Source organism: Tinamus guttatus, unplaced genomic scaffold (assembly GCF_059628265.1).
Source record: "Tinamus guttatus ecotype Peru unplaced genomic scaffold, ASM5962826v1 Tinamus_guttatus_pri_ptg000927l, whole genome shotgun sequence".
Lineage (NCBI taxonomy): Eukaryota > Metazoa > Chordata > Aves > Tinamiformes > Tinamidae > Tinamus > Tinamus guttatus.
This window is the reverse complement of record NW_028289461.1, coordinates 1,692,577-1,718,844: the sequence shown is the minus strand read 5'-3', so window position 1 is coordinate 1,718,844 and position 26,268 is coordinate 1,692,577. Positions and strand designations below refer to the sequence as shown.

At 43.7% G+C, this 26,268-nt stretch overlaps 1 protein-coding gene across 1 annotated transcript in view; it reads right to left on the bottom strand.

The window, feature by feature from the left end:
* Positions 1 to 24,607, bottom strand: part of YEATS2 (YEATS domain containing 2) — a 42,574-nt gene extending 17,967 nt beyond the window's left edge. Inside the window, exons 1-14 of the mRNA XM_088538094.1 lie at positions 24,495 to 24,607; positions 21,995 to 22,092; positions 21,803 to 21,895; positions 19,071 to 19,313; positions 17,116 to 17,231; positions 15,797 to 15,958; positions 14,034 to 14,145; positions 13,144 to 13,188; positions 11,936 to 12,122; positions 9,495 to 9,734; positions 7,470 to 7,628; positions 4,865 to 4,968; positions 2,254 to 2,361; positions 1,114 to 1,287 (exon numbers count right to left, since the gene is read on the bottom strand). Of these exons, the coding sequence (XP_088394220.1) occupies positions 1,114 to 1,287; positions 2,254 to 2,361; positions 4,865 to 4,968; positions 7,470 to 7,628; positions 9,495 to 9,734; positions 11,936 to 12,122; positions 13,144 to 13,188; positions 14,034 to 14,145; positions 15,797 to 15,958; positions 17,116 to 17,231; positions 19,071 to 19,313; positions 21,803 to 21,895; positions 21,995 to 22,092; positions 24,495 to 24,594 (1,941 nt within the window). The 5' untranslated portion in view covers positions 24,595 to 24,607. The remainder of the gene's footprint in view (positions 1 to 1,113; positions 1,288 to 2,253; positions 2,362 to 4,864; positions 4,969 to 7,469; positions 7,629 to 9,494; positions 9,735 to 11,935; positions 12,123 to 13,143; positions 13,189 to 14,033; positions 14,146 to 15,796; positions 15,959 to 17,115; positions 17,232 to 19,070; positions 19,314 to 21,802; positions 21,896 to 21,994; positions 22,093 to 24,494) is intronic.
* Positions 24,608 to 26,268: the final 1,661 nt, after the last annotated feature.

Here is a 26,268-nt window from a genome sequence, read left to right as displayed (position 1 = left end):
ACATTTTAGGCCATTTTATACATATCTGTTCATATATAAAGGGTATTCATAGAATCCTAGAATCTTTAAGGACTATGGCACAGGACTATGTCCAAGTGGGCTCTGAAGATCTCCAGAGAAGGAGACTCCACAGCCTCTCTGGGCAGCCTGTTCCAGTGCTCTGTCACCCTCACTGTCAAGAAATTGCTCCTCAAGTTCCTGGGGAACTTCCAGTGTTTCAGTTTGTGGCCCTTTCCTCTTGTCCTATTGCTAGTCACCACTGAAAAGAGGCCAGCACCATCCTCCCTCACTGCCTCCCTTGTGGTACTTACAGACACTGCTCAGGTCCCCTCTCAGCCTTCTCTTCTCCAGGCTGAACAGGCCCAGCTCCCTCAGCCTCTCCTCATAGGGCAGATGTTCCAGACTCCTGATCATCCTTGTGGCCCTGCACTGGACTCTCTCTCCAGCAGCTCCACATCCCTCTTGTATTGTAGAGCCCAGAACTGGACACAATACTCTAGATGCGGCCTCACCAGGGCTGAGTAGAGGGGTAGGATCACCTCCCTCGAGCTGCTGGAGACGCTCTTCTTAATGCATCCCAGGATCTCATTGGCCTTCTTGGCCACAAGGGCACACTGCTGCCTCATGATAAACTTCTTGTCCACCATGACACCCAGGTCCTTAATTCTTTATTTTTCCTGTTCTTTTGTTGTTGTTGTTGTTGCAGTCCTGTTGACTATGGAAATAATTTGTTTCTTCTTATACAAAGACCTGGGTGGATTTACGTAATGGTCATGATGGCAGCCAACTTCTTGGGGTCATTAGGATGCAGCTGAAAAACATCCCCACCTCACTGCCACTATGGGTTACAGAAGAGCAGGAGGTGCTCTCTGTAAACAGTGGGGTGCGATGGTGTCTGCCTGCCTTGCTCGCCTCACAAGCATTAAAAATGAGCCTGATGTGAGGCACAAGCGCACTCTGTGCTCATGGGGAAACCAGCCACCCAAGGTACTACTGCCTGTGTCCTGTAGGGAGCCGTGTTTGGGACAGAAGCAACCCTACAGCCCTGGGAGAAACACAAGGCACTGTGAAGAACAGCTCACACCAACGCAAAGACCCGCAAATACCTCATACCTTAGACTGCACTGTCCCCTCTCCTGCGCTCACGATTGGCTTCTGTGGTGACAAGGCTAACATGTGGCTTCCTTTCACAGTGACATACTGCTGCACGGAGTTCTGAGTGGTTGTCCCCGTTGCTGGCTGCTGGGGTTGCTGGGGCAATTCTCCCGGTTCCTGTTTTATTATCACCTTTTAAATAAAGGCATATAAACAACAAAACAACTAAATCACTGGGAATCAGCTCTGCTAAAGCCTGTCTGCAAGAAGGGGCATGCAAAGTAACTCACAGGTGGCTCATACACTGCCAGGTGAACTCTCCAACCTACCTCCCGAGTGTAAGGTGGGGGCTACTCCTGACACACACATGTATGATGTGAGTCTGTATTTATAAAATATTCCAAATATAAAAAAGGCTGATAGAAATTGTTAGCAATGCTGCAATGGACTTGGCCATACATGACTCAGACCTTCCAGAATGAGAGGTTTCGAATTTCTAAACACCTTCCTTGTTCAGAACATGCTCTAAAGCGTTTTTTTTTTTTTATCCTGTAAAATCATAACCGATGTTACAGATATTGTAACTGATTATAGCCAATATTATTCTATCATGTTTAGCTAAAAATAGTTACATTGCTAAAACTGGCAGCTTAAAATAGGCTGATTTTTGTGTTAGATTGCTGCGAGTAACATACGTGATAGGAGGTATTCTTTCAGGTTACTCTTGGATCACCTAATATTACCAGAAAAAAAATAAATAAATTCAGGGTGGCAATATTTAAGGAAACGTACTTGCAAACGGCAACACCTAACATTCAGAAATCACTACAGCATTTTGTGTAAAAATGAGCTGATGAGCTTACTTTTACTGCATCCATCCTGCATGCATCTTAGCATGCAAAGCTCACAAATAGCTTTGAAAATATTAGCTTTATATGCAGTACTTTAAAGAAAGCAAGAAAGGATGAAAAAGAAGTCAAAAAAAAAAAAAAAAAAGCCATCACGGTAAGAGCCCTGAGAGGTTACAGAGACACACTTCCTCCTGACTCCAGCAACATTTTTTCCAGGCACTTGGAAGCCTGGATGCTTTGTGTCAAGTATTGGCACTAAATGGCACTACTGGGCTTTTTATTTCTGCACAAAAGCCAGAAGAAATACCTTTGTAAAAGCTCCAAGGCCTCCTGTCACGGATTTAGGGCTTTGCACCTTGGAATGACTTCCAATGGGACAAAGGGGTGGCATGGTGGCAAACAGAGAATCCTCCTGCTGCACAAAGACAGACACGGCACAACAATCACTGACATATGCAATAAAAGAAATAAAGCAAAAGACTCCTAGTGAAGGTAGCATGGATAATCTGGGCAAACCCAAACCACCTGTGCAGATAAGCCATGTCCAAAATCAGTCAACACTTAAATAAAAGGAATGTTACACATTTAGTACAAACCTTCAAAGCAATTTTTATTCGACAAGTTACATCTCCAAGTCTTTCTTACCACATCATAAACAAGTGAAAGAAATCAACTTAAGCTCCTTCACCAGATTTTATATATAGCATTTCAGAGCTGCATAATTAAAGTAGGCAAATACTTTACATCCTTTGCCTTGAGGAGAGAAGGCTCAGGAAGTTTCTTATCAAAATGCATAGATACCTGACAGGAGGGTGTAAAGAAGATGGAGCCAGACACTTCTCAGTGGTATCCATTTAAAGGACAAGAGGAAATGGACACAAACAGAAATAAAAGAAACTGTTTAAACATAAGAAAATCTCTTTTACTGTAGCAGTGATGGAGGACTGGAACAGGCTGCCTAGAGGTGTTTTGGAACCTCCATCCTTGCAAACATTCAAACCCCAAATGGACATGGTCCTGAGCAAGCTGCTCTAGTTGAACTAGAGGGTGAACTAGACGATCTCCAGAGGTCCCCTCCAACCTTAGCCATTCTATGACGCTATACACAACCCAAGATACAGAAGAACCACCATAAAGTTGAGGAGGCAAAATCGTTCGATTGAAATCTGCAAGCAAACTCATCTAATGATTTTCCTTCTCTCCTGTGAGCAGCACACACACCTGGCAGCACGCAGACTTCCCAAGCAGAACCGGCAGGATAACGAAGTGCAATAAACACACTTCCACACCTGAAAAACTGTGAATTTTTCATTCTTAGATTTTATGCTGGTAGGGAAGCCAAATGCATTTCAGGATGTTTATGCTTTAACATTATGATTATGCTTTAATTAAAATAATTGCATTATTTTACAATGAGCATGAACTCTGAGGCTACAGTTTCACAATGCCTTTGCTCCAAGGACAGACCACAACCAAAAAAACCTGAACTCCAAACTCCTGACATCTTCCTTGTGCAGACATATGTGACTGAAAACAGGTCAGAGAATTACCTGCTCTGGTTCACCAAATACCTACACATCTACTAGCAAAGAGAAAGCGGTGTGACAACAAGCTAGAGGCGTTATGAGTCCTTTCAACAGCAGCATGCACTTAGGTCATTTTAAAGTGACTAAGAAAACATATCCTTAAATCATGAAGAATACAGAGAAAACTAGAAAACATCTCAGGAGGTAAAATAGTAGTGAATTAACCACAGACTGTAACATCAGCCAGCTATAAGATACTCCCTCCCTCTTAAAGAAATCTTGAAAAGTACAAGTTCTCTACCAAACTTATGTAAACAGAATATTACGTGAACGTGGCAGAGTTGTGAATTTTAAAATACATCCTCAGATTTCACCTGGCTTTGTCCTAGAGATACAGAGCTCAATCAAATCTAGTCGTATGTGCCTACTTTGACTCATTTAAAACCTTACAGAATGGTCTCAAACGAGAGAAAAATATGGATTAAGAACGCTTTAAAATTGTCAAATGAAATCCATCTGAGCACAGAAACTCTTAAAAAAATGGAACAGTTAGTTGCACATCTACTATTTAAAATGCCACTCCAAACTAACTGTTCAGATAGTGATCTTCTGTATGTCTTTCCTAACCATCCTGGGAAGCATTTGAGCTCCAGATATAACGGCATTCTGCAGGCTGCCTGGCAAACCCCCTCCAGCATCTACACTCTTCTGACTTGGGTCAGGGAAATGCCCCTGTTTCAGGAGCAGCATATCCACCAGTTTCTTTTTGCTGATGCCACTTCCCTGCCAGAAATGTCTTCTCTTGGGCCCGACATGGAAGACAGTTTATCTGGCATAGTTCAGTTCCATGCTTTTGGGGCTTTGTAGATGACAAGCACGAACCCTCTTCATCATTCAGTATGCATTCAGTTACTCCACTGTTTACATGAATATATTCCTAAGTTCAGACAGCTGTAAAGTCACTAAAAACCCATTTTCAATTTAGGAACAGTTATTGTGCAAAAATAATGAACACAGTGGAGGCTCTGAGGTAGGCACTTCTAGTGTAATCACATGCTGACATCAATGAAGTGAAGATCAGTCATTTATGGAACAGCCCCTTTGAAAGAAGGGACATTTTGAGAGCTGTGCCCTCTATGGATTTCCTCACAGTAAAGCAAAAGAATGGTGCCTTAACAGAGGTACAGACAAATCTAAATACAGCTGCATAAACTGACACTATCATCTTGCATAATCACCTTATTCTCATAGGACTACAGCTGCTAGACAGGGTAAATCTTCATATGAAAGAGCAAGAAATTGCCTGAGAGGCAGAATTTATCATACTAAAAAAATCTACTCCACAGAGAGCTGGGTTTTGAATGGAAAGTACATATCTAACAAGAACATTACCTTGACAGCTGAGGTTACAAAACTGCTTCCATGGGTCTTTGATACAGGAGATCCAGTTCCATGTGAGGCCTGACAAACGTTTGTCAGTTTGCTGGTTGGGCTCCCTGCATGTTGGGAAATAAAGCAGATCTGAAGTGAGGGCCACAGAGCAGTGCCACACATGCAGCTTCTTCTAACAAGGAAGATGGTGTTTCACTTCAGGTTTAAAATCGATCTCCATGAGGAACACAAAATGAGGTACATCACTGGGAGTTGGGATGGGCACAAACCAAATTAATTTTCCTTACGAATCTTTAAAAAAAAATCCAAAATACTAATGTCCCCAAGAAATTGAAACAATTATAAAAATAAGGGAAGATTAGGTCTTTGTCTCTATCACCTTCATGACATTAGAAAGGAGGCAATTCTAAAATATTTGAGCAATTTCCTGGTTATTATTCTAGCTAGACCCAAAAGCCATCATAGCTCAGCAGCACCCAGAAGGGCAGCGACAGCCACTACCAAATTTTCCTGTGCAATATCCACACCTCAGCGAGCTCACATTCCACTTGGAGCTCTGGTCCTTGAAAAACAGTCCAGAAACCTGCTGGACAACTGAAGATATTAGCTACAGATGTGAATATGTGAGGTTAAATGAGCAGAATTTGCTGCTGCAAATGTAATTCCTTCCGCTGCCCAGAGGCCCTCTGAACCTACACTACTCAGTCACTGGCATCTGGAAGGGTCAGAGGAAGCTGGAAGAAATGGGAGGAGAAACGAATGCCAGAAAAGGAGGGATGCACTGTGAGGAGTAACAAGACAGAGTGAGGCAGGGAAAGAAGAAGAAACAGAAACGAGGGATGAAGCCACAGGTCCCTGTGTCTGCAGATGACCGCTCCAGGAAGAAGAACATACGGAGATGTTCACCACAGCACCCAACCATGATCACCTGAGCAGGATGCGGGTTCTGGAGTGGAAGGTCAGGGGTCAACTTACCCTTGCATTATCAGAGCATGTATACAACACATTGCTGCTCAGCAGCAGTTTTGTTACTGCTGGTGGTTTGGTTTTGTTTGTTCTGTTTGTTAAGAGACACAAAAGCTGTGGATTATGCACATGAAAACAGAATAACAGTCTCTTGGGTAGACATACCATAATCCCTACTGAAATTTAAAAGTAAACTATGAAGCCCTTTCTAGAAATAAGTGGGTTTGTGAAGATTGGCTTTTACAAAGCGCATTAAGTTTCATATCTTATCCTTCTTTTTAAATACGATTTTCAGGCTTATCAATAATGTCCCTGTCACTTTGGCTGTTATGTCACACTACACTCCACTCCAGGCTGCTGTTGACAGAAAGGGTCTGATCCACATGCCCTCTCCGTCCCTCACGCAGGGCCTGGCGAGGAGGCTATCTGATAATAAAACCCACTTTGGGGTGGAGGATGGTTTTCCACTCTGCCACTGAGCTGATCTAACTCATGTGGGGTATAGAAGTGAAGCAGCAGGAAATCAAGAAAGCAAGTGGGAGTAGACAGTGCTTTTTCAAGCCAGGCTGTACTTACATCATACTAATGCAGTGGGAAGCTGCATCTTTAGAGGCATTGAGACCTGTATGGCCAGCCCCGCTGGTTGGTGCCTGTACAAATCCTATCCTCCATGTACAAATCTCTACTAGAAGAAGAGGAAAGTTACCCAACCCATGATAAAGCATACGCAACTTCCAATGCAGATTCCAGTCAGGCTGGAGGTGTGGAAGAACTGAACACCAAAACTAGTGGCGAAACAGCTTCACCGTTAACAAGAAAGCACCAAAATGTATTTCAACTCTGTTTCTACTAGATTACCCCTAGCAATTCTCCTATGAAGTTAAAATTAAAAAAAAAAAAAAAAAAACAGCACAGTTGTTGATTCGCTCTTCCCCTTGGGCAAAAGCAGCAAGCACTGTTAAGTGAAGAATTTTCTCATTTTCCAATGGAGTCCGGAGAAGTGTTTGTGCCACCTGGACACTGCAGATTCCCACATGGCTTTGCCAACATCTTAGAATGATGCTCAAACACATACATGTGCAAGCAAGTGTGTTCTCAAGGTGACAGCAATTCTTGCCTACTGGATCACAAAAATAACAGCAGCAGCAGCAGCAACAAAAGATTTGCAAGCAGTCACCTTCACCTAAACCTGCACAAAGATTACGAGCCAGCTCCCACACCCATCACTCATTGCCTCCAGTTCAGCACTCCTCCCCTCCTCTTGATACCAGATCTAGGCCACCTTTGAAGCACACTGGGAATTCAGCTGGAGGGATCCAAACCGCCCGGAATCAAACCAGCTAGAGGTTGACAGCAGTAACAAAAATTAACAATTTGTTTTCCTGGTAAGCCAGGTCTACTCAACCATTTCAGCACATCTACTGCACAGTACGCTGCAAGTCACTGCAAGCTCTACCTGCTTTCTGCCCATAGCCAAGATATTGCACCTTGTTACTGGCCAGTCATGCAAGCAGCAATACCTCTTCTGTGCACTTTTCCATCCTTACTCATTGAAGCACTATTAGTAGACTAGTAATTTTAAAGGGAAAATGAACTTTAATGGGGGAAAAACTAAGCTTTCTACGATCACACTACACACCTGTGCTCGTGGCTGCTGCTCCAACCATCTGTCCAGGCTTGTCCACAATAACATATGGATTATTAATGACTGAGCTAGCAGAGCCTTGCTTCATGTGCACCGGAGTGGAGGTTGGGGTACGAGGTAGCGGAGATGGACTAGGGGTCGATATTGGAGAACCTTAAGAAAAAAAACGCTTCTGTCTTGTAAATCTCATAAGAACATTAAAATAAAAAAACAGCAATATTTTTTAAAAATGACTTTGCGAAGGCACATTTTTCAGGATGCATTTCCCAGTTTGAGGCAGATCATAGGACTGGGAGAAAGAAGGAAGGGACAGAAGGAAAAGAGGAAGAATGCAAAGCATATAGCTCATACCTACCTGGGGCATTCTCTGTCTACCAAGACAAATGGCTCAAAGTAATGCTGAGAAGCCATCCAGTCCATCCTCTAATGCTGAAGTCGATGCTCATTACCTACATTATTATCCCTGCCAATTCCAGCCTGCCCAAGCAGATGAACGAAGGAAGATAAGCTCCCTAATGTGCACTTTCTTTCCCTTGTGGAGCCTACAGTGCACACGTTGAGAGCCAACCATGAAACGTTCACGTACGAAGGCTGTGAAACACAGCAGCTGAGAGGCAGGCCAAGCCACTCTGCTCTCTGTGTCTCTCGTGACAGCAGAAGCCCTTGAAAGCAACCACTGCAGAGTGTGCAGCTTCTGGGCAAAAGGAAGAGAGGAGAGGAAAAGCTCCAGAGTGAAAGAGGACACAGCAAGTGCACACAAAAAGACAGGTTAGGAAGTGATCAGAAAGCGAGGTGGCAGCAGACACTAAACATCAGCTGGCTATTAATCTGCTTCCTGGGAGGCACTGACAGCTAGAGTAGAGGAGAAATGACAATCAGGGAAAACCCCGACGACTTATAAATTCTGGTTGAAATCAGAGGAGTGACACTTAGCAGACAGCAGATTCTTGAAAAACAGAACATTTGTCAGGGAGATATTTAAATAGCAGAGATCAACAGAGAATAGCCCAAGGATTAAGAAAGACAAGCTCTCCTGGAATTCTTGCTTTCTGGGAAGCTTTGGAAGAAGTAGCTCAGGACTAGATAGGGAGAAAGACAAAGCACTTGAGAGACGTTCAAATGTAAATTGCCAGTAGCTTGAATAAAGTTTTAAGATATCAAGAGAAAATACAGAAAAAACGAAAAAACATGTTTAAAGAAAATAAAGTCAGAAGCAGATACTCAGAAATCACATGTACTGATAACTGGTGGTTCATTCTTTCCACCCTGAACACCAGAAAATGAAGGGATGTAACAAGTCATCCTTTCATATCCACAATAAATGACTTGGTGAGTTGCATCTGATGTAAAACATCCTCCAGTGGAGGGCTTCATGCCCAGGCAGACAAGGGAGTGTAAGTCAATTTAGTAAACAGCATCCTGATCACAGTTTGGAACCTGGCAAGATATTTCCCATTGCTCACTGCAGTTATCTGATGATTTAATACAACAGAGAGCAGACTTTTGGAAGATGAAAACTGTTCGATCTAAAGACCTGATACTGCAAGCACAAGAGGGTCCATTTGAGTGTACGACCTTGAACGTAATTACTGCCCCATAATCAGGGGAAAAGGGAAGAAGCAATTCCTCTTAATTCAGCCCAGGTGCCTAAAAGCAGGGAAGGGAAGAATAGCTTCCTCCCACACTCAAATACCCATGTGGGAGAACAGTTCTTGCCTGAGCATTTGTGTGGGGGACAGTCCAGTTAAAGACTATCATTTGCATACTTAAAAGCACTGAAAACAGGGAACAGCTCCCATCCTGTATTTGATCTTGAACTGATAAGGCAAGCACTTCACCTCTGTATTTATTTTTCCTTTAATACTAGGATCACGTTTCGCTCCTTATTCTAGAATTTCCTGTTGCCTGATGTTCAAACATTGCCAGGAAAACAGGGGAAGGACCCAAAACAGGCTCAGCTGGTTCAATCTCTTGTTTTCCACCAGGGCGAAGCACTTAGATATGTAAACTAACGTTCACCTGATACAATCTTGCAACTCATGGTGATAGGCTGGAAGGATTTTCCTGGAGACTCAGCAGGGCTTGGAATCTGACCTTGAGGCACTATTTTGCAGCTAGCTGCAATGGGTTGAAAGGCTGAATTTCCTTGAGAGCCAAAGGCAACTTTCTGTGTGGCTAATTTGGTGGGAGTCCGTTCTATCGAAGATGGCAGAGAATAAAACGTGGCATGTCTTTCGGTTTCAGCATTCCCAGGGAATCCTGATTAAAACAGGGAAAAGAAGAAAAATAGTTCTTAAGCCGAGACATCTAATTCTTCTCTACACAAACAAAAATAAGGTACGATAAACACGCTCTCAAATCAAGGAAGGAAAAAGCAACTGGTGGGCAGAGTTGAATGGGAAGAAGGTGGGATAAGGAGCCCCTCCTGCCCAATTCTGTTGGGTTTGTCTCTGAACAGAAGAACTACGTGCACCATGCAGCCTGCCAAGCTTTGGTTGGCTACCAGCCACTTCTGACACATTTGTTCGGTAAGAACCTTCCACTGACCAAAAGCTGCTGGCAGTTTTGAGGGTCCACAGATAGCTTTCCACACAGTGAAGGCAGCGGTTCCTTCGCAGAGAACTTCTCACTGAATTTTTTTGAGTAGAAGCACAAGGAGGCCAACTACTGCCTTCTGAGCGGTGTTTAGGAATCCACCTTATTTAATGTAGAAGGAGATCAATCAATCCTGACCTGATGAGAAAAGCTGATGCCAGTTAGCACAAGCAAGGTACAGCTTTACCTCCTTTCTTTTTTGTAGCACTGTCAAGGTAAAGGTGCTGCATATCTTCACGCCTGAACATAAGCCTGTGCATTTATAACACACTTGCATTTCTCTTTTTTTTGGCTGTGCTGTTGACATAAGAACATACCACACTTAAGCTACAGACTTTCTTTTCTCATCATTGAACTGGGACGTTAGCGGCATTATATGATCTACCAAAAGATGCATCATGTAAGACATCAGTATTGCAGCCACTGCTTTACAGAGGAGTGTCAAGATAGACCAAGAAGGGCATCAGGCCATTTTGCATGTGATCACATTTTGAAATCTGTTAAGTTCCTGGTTTTTGCTACTTGCCTGTGCGAAAATGTGAGACCTATAAGTGTCCCTTGTTTCTCAGTCCAGCTGAGTTCTGCTTTACAAGCATTGACACCATGCATTTGAGGAAAAAAAAAAAGGTAAAATGAAAACAGGGGCACAGTTTTTCCTACTTCATGCAAACTAAAATGATAATACTGTGCTCAAGTGGCCAACACGTAGCTTGTTTGAGGCGATTCAAATGATTGCAAGGTATCAACTGCTGCCACACTGCAACGCACGCTATGAAATCCAGACTAAGCATGTGGCTGCTTAAGACAGGAGATGAAAAAAAGCAGTTTTGCATCACAGGACGGAATAAGTTTGCTTCAAAAGGAGCTAGAGATCATATTTACGCAAAGTTGTGCCATATTTAGAGAACAGGTTTGTTCTAAAAGTGAATTCTCAATAAGAGACAGATACAAAAAATGCCTCCAAGCTTTCAGACAGAAATGCCTCCAAGACAGAACTCCAGAGGGAATGTTTGTGGCAAAAGGAGACTTGGTTTCTGTTCAAAACACAAAGACAGCACTCCTGATTCTGAATTTTGACATCAACAGGAGCAAAACAGTACCTGAAATGCAGCGGGGCTGTGACTGGGATTTAAGGAAGCTGGAACTCCCTACAGTACTGGGAGTGCTGGGATCTCTTGGACAACCACAGCTGAGAGAATAAGCTCATTTCTTTGCTCTAAGAAGGCTTAAACTACCGCCTGTCTGCAGATCTGAGCGCAGGTCATGGTCAGTAAAAAGGCACCCTGAGCCCCCAAAGCCACAACAAGCTTTCTCGGTGCCCTGGAGCCCCACTGAGGCCGTGCAACAAGCGCGTGCTTTGGTCTCGGGGGGAAGGTGACAATGGCACCGAGACAGTCGCTGGTACGCAGAGCGTCCACCCCTCGGAAAGCTGTACACGACGACACCTTTTGCTGAGCAACACAAATTAGGCACCCAGATATACCTGGACACACCAGTAGACTAATCCCTCAGACATATACACAGAGCCCCCAAAACATTTAGAAACCTCAATACTCCTCTGAAAACACTCTTTGTCAAGAGCAAAACTACAACTGCTATTCAACAACCATTCTTCCCAACTACATGTGCTACATAAAGCCACACATTCACTAAGCTTAGCAGAATAGATCCTACTCAACAAACTCCAGCTTCAAAAAGAAAAGTCAACAACCAAATAAAACAGTTATCATTTCTGAAATCCATTTTCTAGAACACTGAGGAACAAGCAGGCAGCGCTGGCAACCTTTAAACCCAAAGAGCAGAAGGAAATATCCAGCAGAACTGAGCCAAGGCTCCAAAAATACACCAGCAGCCATTTGCTTTACCTTTATCTGCAGAAGCATCCGGGCTGGAGTCATGCAACTGTTTAATCGGTGAAGAAGCTTTAACTGGTGCTGGGATACTCAATGGTAGCGGTAAAGACGTAGGAACATCAGAAAGCTCAGACTCTGAAGACTGGGAAAAGAGATACTCCTCGCCAAGGGAATGCCTATGTAGCTCCACATCCACTACCTTCCAGAAATAGGTGAAAGGATGACATTAATATTTGGTAGCTAGGTAAAGATATATAAAGCGAAAAAAAAAAAAAAGCCTTTTTTTTTTTTTAATGTTGCAGAATGTCTGGAAGCCTTCTCCCATCCTCTCCACACTTTTGCATAAAATTTCCACTCATTTCAGGAATCTGCAACGTGAAAACGCCATAGTAAAATAGCACATCTCTCTGTCCTGAATAGTGAACAGTTAAGGAATACAAAGCTCAGATCCAAGGGAAGGGCTCTAGGTACCCCCACAGGAATGGGCACTGAACTGCAGCTTGCCTTTTCTGACTTTTTTGAAAAAGGCCTTGAGAAACACTACTACAACATCACATACTCTTCAAAAAATGTTCTTTAATCACAGCAGACATCTCACGTTAAAGTCTCTTCCACAGACTGAAAAGCTGAAATAATGCAATTTCACAATAAAAAAAAAAAATCTACTCGCTACAGTAGGAGGGAAATATAATAAAAACTCTAAGGCTGTAACAGGCGATGAGTTATTCATTCATTTATTTTAAAGTTTTTTTTAAAGTTTTAAGATTTCATTTTCCATGAATGTACTGAATGTTGACACAGGCAGAAAGTTAGAAGCACTTAAATCTACTGCAAAATTTCAGCAGAATAGTTAGGTGATCCCCTTAAATTCCTTAATTATGAAACAGGCAGCACATCACAATGCAGACCAAGACATCTGGTAACAGAAGTCCATAAAGAAATAATTAAAACCATAGTACGGATTAACATTTCATTAAACAAGACCTGGAGTTCCTCCTGCACTGCAAAGTGAAAACAAACAAACAAAAACAAAAAGCTTTTGTCACAAATAGTGACAAACTGTTATAATTACTTCGCTTCACAAGAGAAGAACCTATATTCCCAACACAATGGAAGTAAACGGAGGCAACTCAGTACATAGTCCCATAAGGACTACAAGGATTTTAAAAATCCTTACGGAAATCAAAGTACAGCACACCCCCCACAACCCGTTCACTCACCGTTTCTGCGCCAAGTGTCTGCAGGCCTGTGTAGGTCCTGTCCAACTGAGCAAAGTAATATAACATTCATATTAACAGGGGCAAAGCAATACATTAATTAAAAATCACAATACGATTGTTTGAAAAGAGTTGAAACTACATAATTTGAACAATACATCAAATGTTATGAAGCCACAGGGTCAGAAATCTGTTTCGCTGTTCAACACTCTCTTCTGCAAAATAAAACCACCACAGTTCAAAGTCTATGCTAAAGAAGAAAGGGAGAAAAAAGCTGAAGGCAGTGAGAGTTGCTGGGGAGACACGCAGTTCCCTGGAGCCGCAGTGCAGCACAGGACATGCAGCAGTTTAGGAAGTTGGCCTACACAGGAGGAAGGTGATTTGAGCATCTAATTGTCCCTGCTCATGCTCTTCATGCATTCAAAGACAGGAAAGAAACGAACAGGGAATCTCGGCCTCTCTTCTCCCTGCCCACTCTGCCAACGGAGAACATCTCTAGCTGAGGCAGAAGTGGAGGGCCAGAACAAAATACAGCAATCACTTCACCAAGGGGAAGAGAACCTCCAGCAATCTTTCAAGTTAAAGGCAGTAAAAGGATGGCAAAAACTCAAACTATACAGCAAGGGTATCTATCTCCTTTGCTGCTTTGAGTAGAATCAATTCTAGCTTTTGCCAGGCTGGGTTCCTCGGCTACAGCATCACTTCCAACACAGCCAAGGCTGCTTTTCCTCAATCTTCTTTTCATTCTCCATGTCAACCATTCATGCGTAAATGGGCAGCAGGACAGAGATACAACAGAGGGAAGTATAAACACACACCAAAGCAGAATCTCTTCTAGATTATGCAGGAGAAAACGTTTAATTGCCTTTCTCTCAATCATTTTGTTCACATACCTTCAAATTGTGTATGATATCAATCCTCTTGTTCTGGCTATCCTTAAAGTGTATCTGGACTCTCACAGGGAACTCTCCCCAGCCTCTCCTGGTCAGGTGAAACGGAGGTTCTCTGGAAACAAACGGTGGTTCACATTTTGGATGCAAAAAGGATAGTTTTCACCATCTCTTTTTCAGAAAACCTAAGACTGCTTTCCTAACTGAGAGCTAAAGTTACCTTTAGCCCTGCTGTTCAGCATGAAGAGAACGCTAAGTCTGTTCGAGCGACTAAACCTACAAAAATCCTCACTTCTGTGGACAGTTGAAAACGTATTTTCACTTTGCGTCATGGAAGAGGGAAGAAAACTGTCAAACAGTGCGTTGGAGTAGAGAGCAACAGGGACAACAGTCATTTTAAAAGCTGCTGCTTCAAAGACAAATTTATATATATGCATATATATAAAATTTTTTTTTTAATAGAAGCTGAAGTCAGTTCCTAGAACACTGCTGCAAGGTGACTTTTCAAGGCAGCATTGTGCACTCTCTGTTATCCCCTATCTACTACCTGAAGGCACACAGCACAACATACATATACCAAAGAAAAGCTAACTCCATTAGCGCTTGTCTCCAACCTAAAAAAGAAGTGGATATTTATCTCCAATATTTACCATTACTCTGTTTGAACTTCAGTTTAATTGTAAATCCCAAATGTGATTTTGCAAAGAAAAAAAACACAAGAGATTCAAAGGTTATTTTCAGACCTGAACATGAACGTTAATTAAAATGACTGGGACTGCTACAGTAAGAAATCAATTAACTAGAAGGGATTAAACAAGGAGACAGGCAGCACTGATGAGAATGAAATGGAGAAAACACAAAATAGATAGAATTCAGGTGTAATTTAGTACGTTACGCAAGCCAGAGGAGTTTGTTTTCATCCACCTCAACAATCTCAGGAAAATTAGTGACCTTTACCAACACTCCTCCTCTCAGATACGTCTTTCTGGAGTTGCCTTTTAGAGACATCAATTTTGCCATACTTATGTTGACATTCTGTACCAAGACATCACAAACCTGGGCAGCAGAGCCTATTTTGGAGAATAATTCATTTGGGAAGACACAAAGTATCTTGAAGGTTTCCTCCCACTGTCTTGTCCAAGGGAACAAGAAGGAAAATGGACTAGGTCCCTCCTTGCAGGAGTCAGCAGAGAACTGGGACAACTGGGACACAGTTTTGAATATGGCTTTGGGAGAGGATGGAGAGGCTATCAAGTTCCTGCAGCACCAACACCACCACAGTCAAGGGAAATTCATTCTGCGAAGCACAGAGTCAACCCCACTGACCTCACTACAGAGGAGAAATATTTGGAAAGGGGTAAAACTTCTTCCCAAATACATATAAATCATTAAACTATTGGCCAATTAGCTTTCTATGACTCTTCTTCCTCAAAGGACTGGGAGATAGAGAACATATTTGAACAACAAAAGCCCAACCTGAAGAGCAGACAGAGTATTGCACACAGGAGATGCATGAACTCACATAGATAGAACAAAAATAAAACTAAAAGCTTTTGTCAGTAGGAAAACCCAAAAAACTGTCACATAAATACATAAAAATACATAAAAACTGATTATTTTTGACTATTATTTTGTGAGCAAGTCCAGCAGATTTGGAGGTTAATGTAAGGCATGGGATACAAAACCAGGAAAAGAAGGGGCTAAATTCCTACAAATCTGAGCATTTTAAGTTCAGCAAGCATAAAACTGAATTAGTGCCTTATTACCTCACTTCTACCAGGTCATTAGGTTTGTAACTGGGGTGGAGGAAGAACCAAACTTTCTTGACAAAATGATTTATGCTGGGTTCTCTCCGAGAGCCTCGGACATACACCATCCATTTATGGGTTGACTGATCATTTTCTTCTCTCTTGTCTGGGGGAATGTATCTGGCAGAGAAGTTAAAAAAAAGAAAAGATAAAAAAGATAAACATCACAAAAAGTGTTATGGGAAGATTAGACAAAAAAAAAAAAAAAAAAAGAACAGCAAGGTGCTTATCTGTACCTAGCCCATTTAGAATTCTGTTCGTTATTCTATACTTTGATATTTCATCAAGCCCTTCCAAGAAACTCCTCCGGAAAACAAATTTGGATTTCATAAACTTATTTCTATATTATGCCTCTAATACATCTTCTCAGCATCTCAGTGCACACCTGCCATATGATATTCTTCCATTTAAACACTTAATTTTAATGTTTTACTACTAGCATTATCAAATCTTCTTCCCCATTTCTTTTGAATTACTGAGAATCCACATCACTTCGGAGCACATGGGTAATCCTGCTACCATACACACACACAAAAGCAATTCTTATTAAAAAACTGTAAGAAGTTTCACAGACAATCTGGCTCTGGGTACATTTTCAAGACGCAATTCTCCCTAATTTCAAGGTAACAATTCTAATCTCATCTGTCAGTGTTCTTTTTTTTTCCCCATAGAAAATAATGAGACTCACTTAATAGTGAACAGACTAGTCTGACAGCTTAAAACATGGACTTGTCCAAATCCCTCTTAAAACCGCATTTCTTCACTTATTTCTGCAAAGTTATGTCCCTGGTCTTAATTCCCTGGCTTAAAACTTTTGAGGAAACACCATAAAAAACCCTCTATAAAAGAATTTCTTCATACTATGCTTCGCTTTCATAGACTTTACCTCATTCCATTTTTTTTTCCCTTTTTGTTTCTAACAACACTGTTTACACAGACACACTGAATTGGCCGCTATTCTGGGCCACAGACACACTGAACTGGGGCAATTCGCTTTTCCAAACTTTCATGGGGGGAAAAAAAAAAAATGTTTTTTCATTGATCAGAGCAAGTTGAAAGACTAAATTTGGAAGAAATAAATCTTAAAATCCCCATACTTAACAACTAGTATAACATCTATTCCTCTTCCAACGCTCTTACTGACACTCAAAAGAGGACATTCAAAAGCAAGATCTCAAACTAGGATAAATTAACTATTATAATTGTGTCTTAATTTTAACCTCTTATTCTATTCGGTCCTGAAATGAAGAGCCACCACTAAGACTTCTCATACTAACTTGGAGACGTTGCCAACCACAATTGTTTTCTTCACATAAAGCCGTGAAGTTTCATCATTTGATAGTCCGGCATTTCGTTGTCCTGGTTTTTGAGAGCCTGAAACACCCGAACTGTCCTAAGGGTAGGGGAAGAAAAAAAGGCAAACAAAAAAACAAACATTGCTCTTAAATATTATTTGTTTGGCACTAGGAAAGCGAGGCATTGTTAAGAAAATAAACCCATGCAATAACAAGAGAGACCAATAACCAACGATATCTGAAGGAAAATATCTAAATTACTAACTAGGCACATGCAAATAACTTAGGTGTAATATGTGCGCGCACTGCAGGGATAAGCTCAGCAGAGCTTATGCAACATGCCAGGATCTGAGCCACGACTCCAGGCCAGCACTGGCAAAGTGACCTGAAAGATCAACCAGGACAAGAGGGACGTGGAGCTGCTAGAGAGGGGCCAGCACAAGAGCGACAAAGATGATGGAGGGACTGGAGCAGCTATTGTATGAGGAAAGACTGAGCAAGCTGAGCCTGGTTAGCCTGGAGAAGAGCAGACTGAGAGGAGATTTGATCAACATGTGCAAGTACCTGAGGGGTGACTGTAGGGAGGATGGGGCCAGGCTCTTCCCTGTGGTGGCCAGTGACAGGACAAGTGGTAACGAGCGCAAGTTGAAATATAGGAAGTTTAATCTCCATGTGAGGAAGAACTTCTTTCCTATGAGGGTGTCAGAGCCCTGGCACAGGCTGCCCAAAGAGGCTGTGGAGGTTCCTTCTCTGGAGATCTTCAAACCCATCTGGATGCCACCCTGTGTCCCTGCTCTGGGTGTCCCTGCTAGAGCAGGGGGTTGGACTAGATGATCTCTAGTGGTCCCTTCCAAACTTAACCATTCAGTGAACCACCACTAGACTGGCATCAACTGGTGACTAACCAAAAGCAAAAACAAGCCATCTACGAGCAGCTTCTACAAATCCTTCCCTTTCCCAAACTCTGGTGCTTTGAGGACCCCTCCATGTTGCTTCAACACTCCAAATGAAGGCTGCTCCTGGGAAAGGAATCCAGCCTCAACTAGGCCAGCATGGAGGTCAGCCATATCGTGTCCCTGACAGCTAGATAAGCTTACAAAACTGCTGCGGTTGCTGGGCATAATAAAACCAGCCTAAGCAACCCTGTAACTCAAATCTCACCTATTAACCGTGGCCAAGATTATGCCAGACTCAAGCAATACAACCATGTCACAAAAGTTCCTACTGCAGAAACAAATTATACTGGCTAGTGTTGTTATGACTCAGGTGGGCACATGTGGCATACCTGCCTCCTGCTGTGGATCCTAGGCAAGGCTGCAGCAAACTGCAGCCCTGTTACCAAGGGAAGCCTGGTGCTTTTTTGATAGAGAATCAGCACTACTCTTGCAACCTGCTAACTGTACAGTTTAGTTATATACAACAAGATACACCCACCTCTGGGTTGGATTATTGGCTGTACTCCTCTGCCAGGTCCGGGACTGGACAAGACAGAAGAGAAATTGGCGTTTCTCACCAGTTTTTTAACATTGTTGAGAGTGACAGGTATCTTGCTCTTTTCTCCAGGCACTACCCTGCCCAACCTGACTTCTATCTGCAGAGCAAAACCCTTTGTTGGAGCTGTGAGACACCTCCTTCCCCAGAGGCTATCAGCCAAGATGGCAGCAGATCAGGAGTGCTAACATGAATGCTGTCACTATTGCCTGGGTCACTTCTCTTTTGGCTAAGACTGAATTAAGAGGAGTTAACTAAAGTTACATACACTTCGGTTAGCCTCACAGCAAAGCCAGGCTCAGGGACTGGGAGCAGGCAGTTGGAGAGGATAAGAAACAGATCTTCAGCGATATGGGTGAAAACATGAAGAGCTCCTGGTGCCAGCACCGAAACCAGATAGAGCACACCCCTCCAACAACTTGACCACCACTCGAGTTTTACTTTACCCGGCCAGTATTTCTGCTCTGTCTCTGGTCCAGGTTATTTGCCAGCCTCTCCTCTGCATCCAGGTTGCCATTGTCCTTGTTCAGGAGGAAGTCGTTGTGCTGGGAGAGCGAGTCGCTTTCGGAGTGGTTGGCAGACGGAGTGTCTGACCCCTGGTTAGCAGGGGACGATGATCTGGAGGGCGATTCTAAGAACTTCTTGATTGAAGGGTGATTAAGAATCGTTGCATCACAGGATCTTGTCCCCTGCAACAGAGATACAGGCAAATCCATTATTCTCCCTTTAGTCCAGACAAAATGAGGCTCTGCCAGAGCACAAGAAGTTAATGACCAAAGGAAGATAAAATATTTAATCAACTACCTTGCAAGTAAAACATACGTCACAGAACATAAAAGCTTGTAACCGTCCTGCGGAAAGTGGAGCCCAAATCTAATCATTCTCTATAAACCTTTTGATCCCAGAAACCTATCCGCCTTTGGAAAGAAAGTCTGCAACCTGGCCAGACACTCATAACACCACCCTGCAGGTAAGGGCTTCCCTCCCTTTCCAGGCATCTACAGTTTCCTTTCATACACAGTAAGGCCAGAGCTGCCTGACTCTTGCAGCAGGGAGGGAACGTACATGTTTGTGACTGTTTTCGATACTGCTCCCGTGCATGCCTAGGAGGCGAACTGCACGTATGGGTGCACTGGCTGCTCACAAAAACTTAACAGGGTATAAAGAATAATATGCTTAGGCATGTTTGCAAACTTGCCTCAAACCAGACGTATTAGAGCTTGTCTTACACACTCCCAAACCTCTCCATAGAGGTGCCTGCAAAGACTGCAGGGCTGGAAGTGCTTAGATCTCTCTCTTCTTTTTCCCCCATAGATTCTTTTCTGATTTTGCTTCTAATGTCAGAATTATCAAGGAAAACACTCATCACAGCAAGCATCCTGTTGCGAGTTCTCCTCCCAGACACTAGTTCCATCTCCTTCAGGACGTCCTGCTTTGATGATAGATCAACTAGGCAGAAACAACCCTCCTTCAGCAGGAGGTGTCACAAGGAGAGCCAAGGGCAGTTGCAAGGAGAAACAAATCAAGACATTGATGTGGTTCGGTTTGCTTTCTTTTGCAGAATTATTTGTAACCCACATCCCTTTCACAGCGTGACCAAAATCCTGCTGCAAGGACAGAGGCAGTGGCTCGGAGGCAACACCAGCACTACTAAACTGGAGTTGCCTGAAGAGGTGAGCAGCAGTGGAGTTGAACACTGTCCTGTGTTGGACTTCAAAGCTTTGCTGGACAGCTTTTTTCTTTCAACGTTGTGTTAGGCATGTGACCTAAACAACCCACAACCCTCCCTGCTCAAGAGCACTTAAAACAGTTTTGAAACCTAAATCTTCACCTTTTACTTCGCTACACACAAACAGAAATCCTACCAGTTTTCCAAAAAAAAAGAAAGCTCATCTTTAAAACAAAAAAAAAAGATCCTAACAGAATTGTTCCTTCAGCTCTATTCAGGCCCTTCCAAAATATTCAGGAAGAAGAAAAAAAAAAGGGGGGGGGGAGGGGCAGGGATCAGGAACTCATTTTGTCAAGTAAATTGACAACATATTGTCATCTTATTTGTAGGGGGGAAAAAAAAGAAAAGAAAAAGAAAAACAACCTGCAATTGTACTTAACCATATGCCTCAAAACCGGGCAATACTAGATTTTTTTTTTTTTTTAATATCAGAACAGATTAGGAATTTGCAAAAAATCTTCCTAGAACCTCACAGGCATTTATATAATAATGTAACAAATTATACTACAGAAGGTTTATATTCTAACAGAAGCAGAAGACAGACAATCATTTATTGGAAACAGAACCAAACAGACATTATCCATGCATTAAAAACAGACAACAAAAGAAAAACAAAACTAGCAACTAGACCTCATTTAGCCTGCATGCAAGTCACAATTTCAGAAGCAATTTTAAAATCAAAACAGCTATGCCAGCCATAAACGCTTAAAAATGCAGGAAAAAAAAAAAGAAAAAGAAAAAAAAAGAGCTAGGCCATACCAGTAAGTTGTGTGATTTTTGTGAGTACTTCAAAACAATTATTAAAGTTATTTTTTCTGGAAGGTGTGAAACTCAGCAAGAAAAAAAAACAAAACACTACATGGCAGAACAAGCTCTTGCTGACACATGATGACACTGGATAAAAGTACTTAAAAACATGAGAATCTTGCTCAAATTTTTCAGCCACCCACACAAAATTCAAAGCAGGAGGAGGAGATATCCAAGTTTCCCAATACTACAACGATCTTTCCCAATGCCAGCTGCTCAACCTGAACCCGGTGAGGGGGGAAAAACAACAACAACAACAACAACAACAAAAACCCCACAAGCTGGAATTTAAGTATTACGGAAATCATAAGCAAAAAAAAAAAAAAGTAGGAATAATAGGAATAACAATGCAAGCCCTTGCTTAGAAAGGAAATTTTCTAGGTAGCAAGGTGAAATCAAAGTTTTCAGTACACATCTACAGTTTTCAAAAATCAGCTCTGATTATTACTGGAGATCAGATAAACTGCCCCAAATTATAAGGCTAATAACTAAAACAATTAAACTGGTAGTGAACTACAAGGCAATCAGAAGCCCGCATTCAACCTCAGTATGAACAGCCCACAATGAGCAGGCCATGGAGATCATGGTGCCCAAAATTGGTGTTTAACTGGCGGTCTTATTATTCCAAAATTATTTTTTTACCTCTCCAGCTTTAAGGAGACCAGCAGAAGCATAATAGTTTGCCACAATGCAGGCCCGCAGCTTATCCATCATCCTTCTTGCTTCAATCAGGCGCTACGAGAAGAAGAAATAACGTATAATAATGGGCAGCTAGCACAGCAATCCCCCAAACATCCTGGACTTCAGTTAATTTAAAGAATAAGACCTTCATACCTGATCTATAACTTCAATTTCATGTTCTTTATTCTTCATTTCAACGGCAAACTGTTCTTTTATAATTGTCTCGATCTTCTGCACAGCAACATCTCGAGCTGCACAGGGCCACACATGGAAAACAAAGAAGAGAAAGCATTTGTATTTTTATTTTTGAGGTTGTACTTGAAGGAAAAAAATTTCAAAAAAACTACAAGCATAAATAATTAAGGAGTAAAAAGCGATGGAATAAGCAGGAAGGATCATTCTTCTGCAGAAGATCTCCTGTCTTAACAAAAAACACGTATATCTTTAACAGCTGGCTTATACGGAGAAATTTTTTTCCTTAGAGGACAAAAACATCTTGAGATGGGAAGAACAGGACTGGTTTGCTTACTTTTGTTTAGTGAAGATGGAAACAGAAAAAGAAAAATTCAAATTTGTTCCTGCCAAGTGCAGTTACCACTGCAATTGTGCCGAGGTAACTGGCATACTATTTACATTTTTCTGCTCTCTTTGGGCCAGTCCATATTCAGGAAATTTAAACCACTTCATGTAGGAACAACAACTCAAGTACTTTGTATGCTCAGCACTGGCGCAAAGAACAGCCTGCTCTTGAGAGCCTACAAGCCTTTCATTGCCCACAAAGGAAACTACATTATCCAAAGCTGGTTCACTCCTCACACAATCCGCAGGGTAGTTAAAAACTCCTATGCGTTCTATAGAAGTTTACTGACCTTGGTAGAAAACATGTAGTTCAATATTTAAAATTGTTTGGATTCCTTACCATAAATTAAGACTTTCAGAACTGAAACAGCATCTTACTCTTTTTCTACAACATGTATGAACAAAGAATAATTTGTTTTGTAATGTGCTTAATGAAGGTTTTAAACACTCCCTCCTTTGAGCAGGGCCCGTTATACCTGGGACATTCGACCAACACACCCATTTTTAACAAGTTCAGCTTGAACTTGTAAAAGTGGGAACTTGAAAAGTGGGAATTCTGCTTGCAGAAGAAAGGCTGTAACAGTTGCCCAGTGCAAGCCAGTAATTCCAATCACCCCAATACAGAGCAGCTCAGAGAAGCAGCTTGGGTTCCCTGGGAATATTGTACAGTGTTTGTTAGTGCTTCAGGGGAAGCATTTGCTTGACTAAAGGGTATATACCTGATCAAAGAGGTTTCTAATATCACAATAGAAAGGATGAAGAAACCAAAGTCTGTCCAAAATTGGCAGGTACGTTGCACTTGGCACACAGAACTTTACAGTCTAATCATAGTTACCTAAATGGAAGCAATGCAGCTTATGGTTTGCTACATGTGTATACTTTTATGCACCTATTTCCAGGTGTCTGCTGTGGAAGACCTGAAGGAATTCTTGCATAGAAAACTGGAGCTCTTCCAAGAGAAGGAAGAAGCAAGTTTGAAAGAATCACCTGAGCAATAAGTTCACTTTAAGAAGTTTTCCAAAAGCAAAGACCTGTCTGGCTAACTATTAAAAACTTCCAAGAAGTTGCTTCAGAAGGCAGATAAAAATCTGCCCTCAGTCACTGGGATGCAACACCATAAAGAGCAGCAACTTCTGGCAGACAGAGAGCTGGGAGCAGCAACACTGTTTTGCCACAGCTAGTTCCCCTGTCACACTGACCTGGAACCTGCAGACAAGACCTGCCTAGCAGCACATCCAGAGCGAAGCTCAGTACCCACCAGCTTGCTCCAGCTGTACACTGTCCTCCAAACCACCACCTGGGAAACCATCATCTGTCCCTCTCCAGCTGGCAGCTCCAGCAACCTGCCCCATCCCTGGATCTTCTTCAGACCTCACAGCCAGCTTCATTTTTCTCTTTCTATCCTGGTCCTCACCCACTAGCTGTGCTACGCCACATATCGCTCTATCCCTCAGCCCACTCCCTGTCACACAAGCGAGAGACTCCACTTTCACTTGCCCAGAGGAGATTCAAACCCGACCTAGGCATTCAGCCAGTGGGATGGTTCCCAAAGCATTTATGACAGTGCCAAATGCAAAGCTACTCATCCAGCGATGCTCTCTACTACACTTCTTTCTCCATCTTTCTTTCAGTCATGTAGTTACAGGTAGTTACTCCTCTTTTGCATCCTTAAAAAACCCATCCTCCTCCCCTAGCTTATCCCTTCTACGTTACCTCATTTCACTTCATCTGCCTTCTCTTGTAATCATTTGTCTCCCTTTTCCTAGAGCCAGCCTATCCCCAGGGTCATGGATTTCTTCTCTCCCACCTTACTGTTTCCACCTGCTGCACCCCCCAAACTTGCAAACTAATTGCCAGCAGGTTTCAACTGCAAAACAAACACACAGGTAGGAGCATATGACAACACAAGTAACATCTGATGCTGCCACGCAGAGGCATCACTAGCTTCCTCACCCTTTGCCCCTTTAGCTCCATCTACTCCTGTCTTTTTTGGAACTGTTTTGCACACAACATGCAGAATCCGTGGCATTTCTAATCCCACACATAACAGGATTAAAATTCAGACAGTTCCTACCTGACTGTTCAGCTGCTTTGTGACGCTTACTGGGATGCGTGACTGTGATCTCCTCATAGTCGGGGTCCTTCTCCGCAACTGCTCTCTTGATCCCAGACATGTTCCCTCAACTACTTCACTGAGAGGAAAGAAAAGCAGTAACATTATGCAGAGCAGCTCCCAGACAGTGTTCAAAGATTGTTCTGAAACCACAGGGGCCCAGCACGGAGTCCTGCCTCACACCTGGCGAAGCATCTGAAACACCCTCTTCCCCGGCTGCTACAGGTCATCCCACAGCTGCAAAGCTCAGCGCTCGTCCAGTTATACACACTCCACAGATTCACATTGCTCCTGATCTTTGGTCTCTAAAACCCACCCCAAACTGGCACACAGTAAGCTCCTGTGACGCCGGAACGATAGGACTGAAAAACTGAACAATCTTTGCAGCCACTGAGCAGCTGCCCTGCAAACACCCCTTGTCTCCCTCCTGGAAGGCGAACGTCTTCATGCAGGGCTAGCACGGGTGCCCAGGGACAGCCACCAAGGCTGGTGCTCCTGTTAGCAACTTTTCTTCCACTTTAGTCACGATCCACTGAAGCCAAGGTCACAGTGCCATTCTCGGTGAAGTCTGTAAGCAGGTCTTGGAGGATATCCGGACTTAACACTTAATCTCATTGCAGCCGGAGTATTTTCTCAGCGCTAGCCCCATCACATGCGGGCACTTGCTCACAATACAGAGCCTCAACGCCATATCGATTGCCCTGAACAAGCTGGCGCCCAGACAGAGATACAAATACGCAACATTGCTTGGGAAATGTGAATAGCTTCACCTGTGAAGTTACACAAGCACAGAGATACGCAAGTGCATGTGTATTAACTGGCAGCGGGGGAGTTGGGACGGCGGCCTCTGAAGCTCACCTGCCGAACCCGCGCATCTGGCCTTGGGCCCCCGCACCTGCACTCGCACTCGCCCCCTCCTGCTTCCGCGCGCAGCCCCGCGCCTGTGCCCAGGAGGGACCCGCAGAACCGCGCCGGGGGCGGTGGCCACGAGACGCCGCTGGCCTCGCAGGCTGCCCCGGCGAGGCTCGGCCGTCCCGGCTCCTCCTCCCCGCCCGCGGAGCTGCGGGCGGGAGGGCTCTGACTGTGCAACGCGGACGCGCGCGGCCGTTGGGGCCGTTGGGGCCGTTGGGCGGGGCCGCGGCCCACGTGCGCGGCGGGCATTGTTCCCCTCCCCCCGCGGCGCGCACAAAGCGGCGCCGCCGCCACCCGCTGCCCCCCGCCCGCCTCCCCGCGCTCCGCCGCTCACCCAGCGCCGCCGCCGCCGCCCCCGCCGCCCTCAGCGCCGGCCTGGGCCGCCCCGCGCCGCCGCCAGCGACGCCGCGGCCGCCATGAGCGCAGGGCCCAGCGCGTCGCTGCCCGTCAGCGCCGGGGGAGGGGCCCGCGCAGGCGGAGAGCGGCGGCGGGGCGGGCCCGCACCTGCCCGCGCCGCGCGGAGCTGCCGCGAGCGGCCGCTTCTCTTCCCTGTCCTCATTTCTAAGAGATTTCGCTCTTTGTGTTTGTTTTTCGGCGTCTCTCCACCACAAAGCTGACTGGGTATCAAGGCCCCAGCGCTTCAGACTTAATTTTGGAAGACAGTGTCCGCATGCAGAATATATCGAACAGAAAGTACTTGTAACATGAGCAGTGTCTCCGTGAGCCACAGGGCCGTATCACAGAAGGCAAAGTAGGAAGTTCTGTTTGCCACAGTGCCAGAGAGAAAGAGTTTTAAGAAGAAGGCGAAACACTCCGAGGGTTA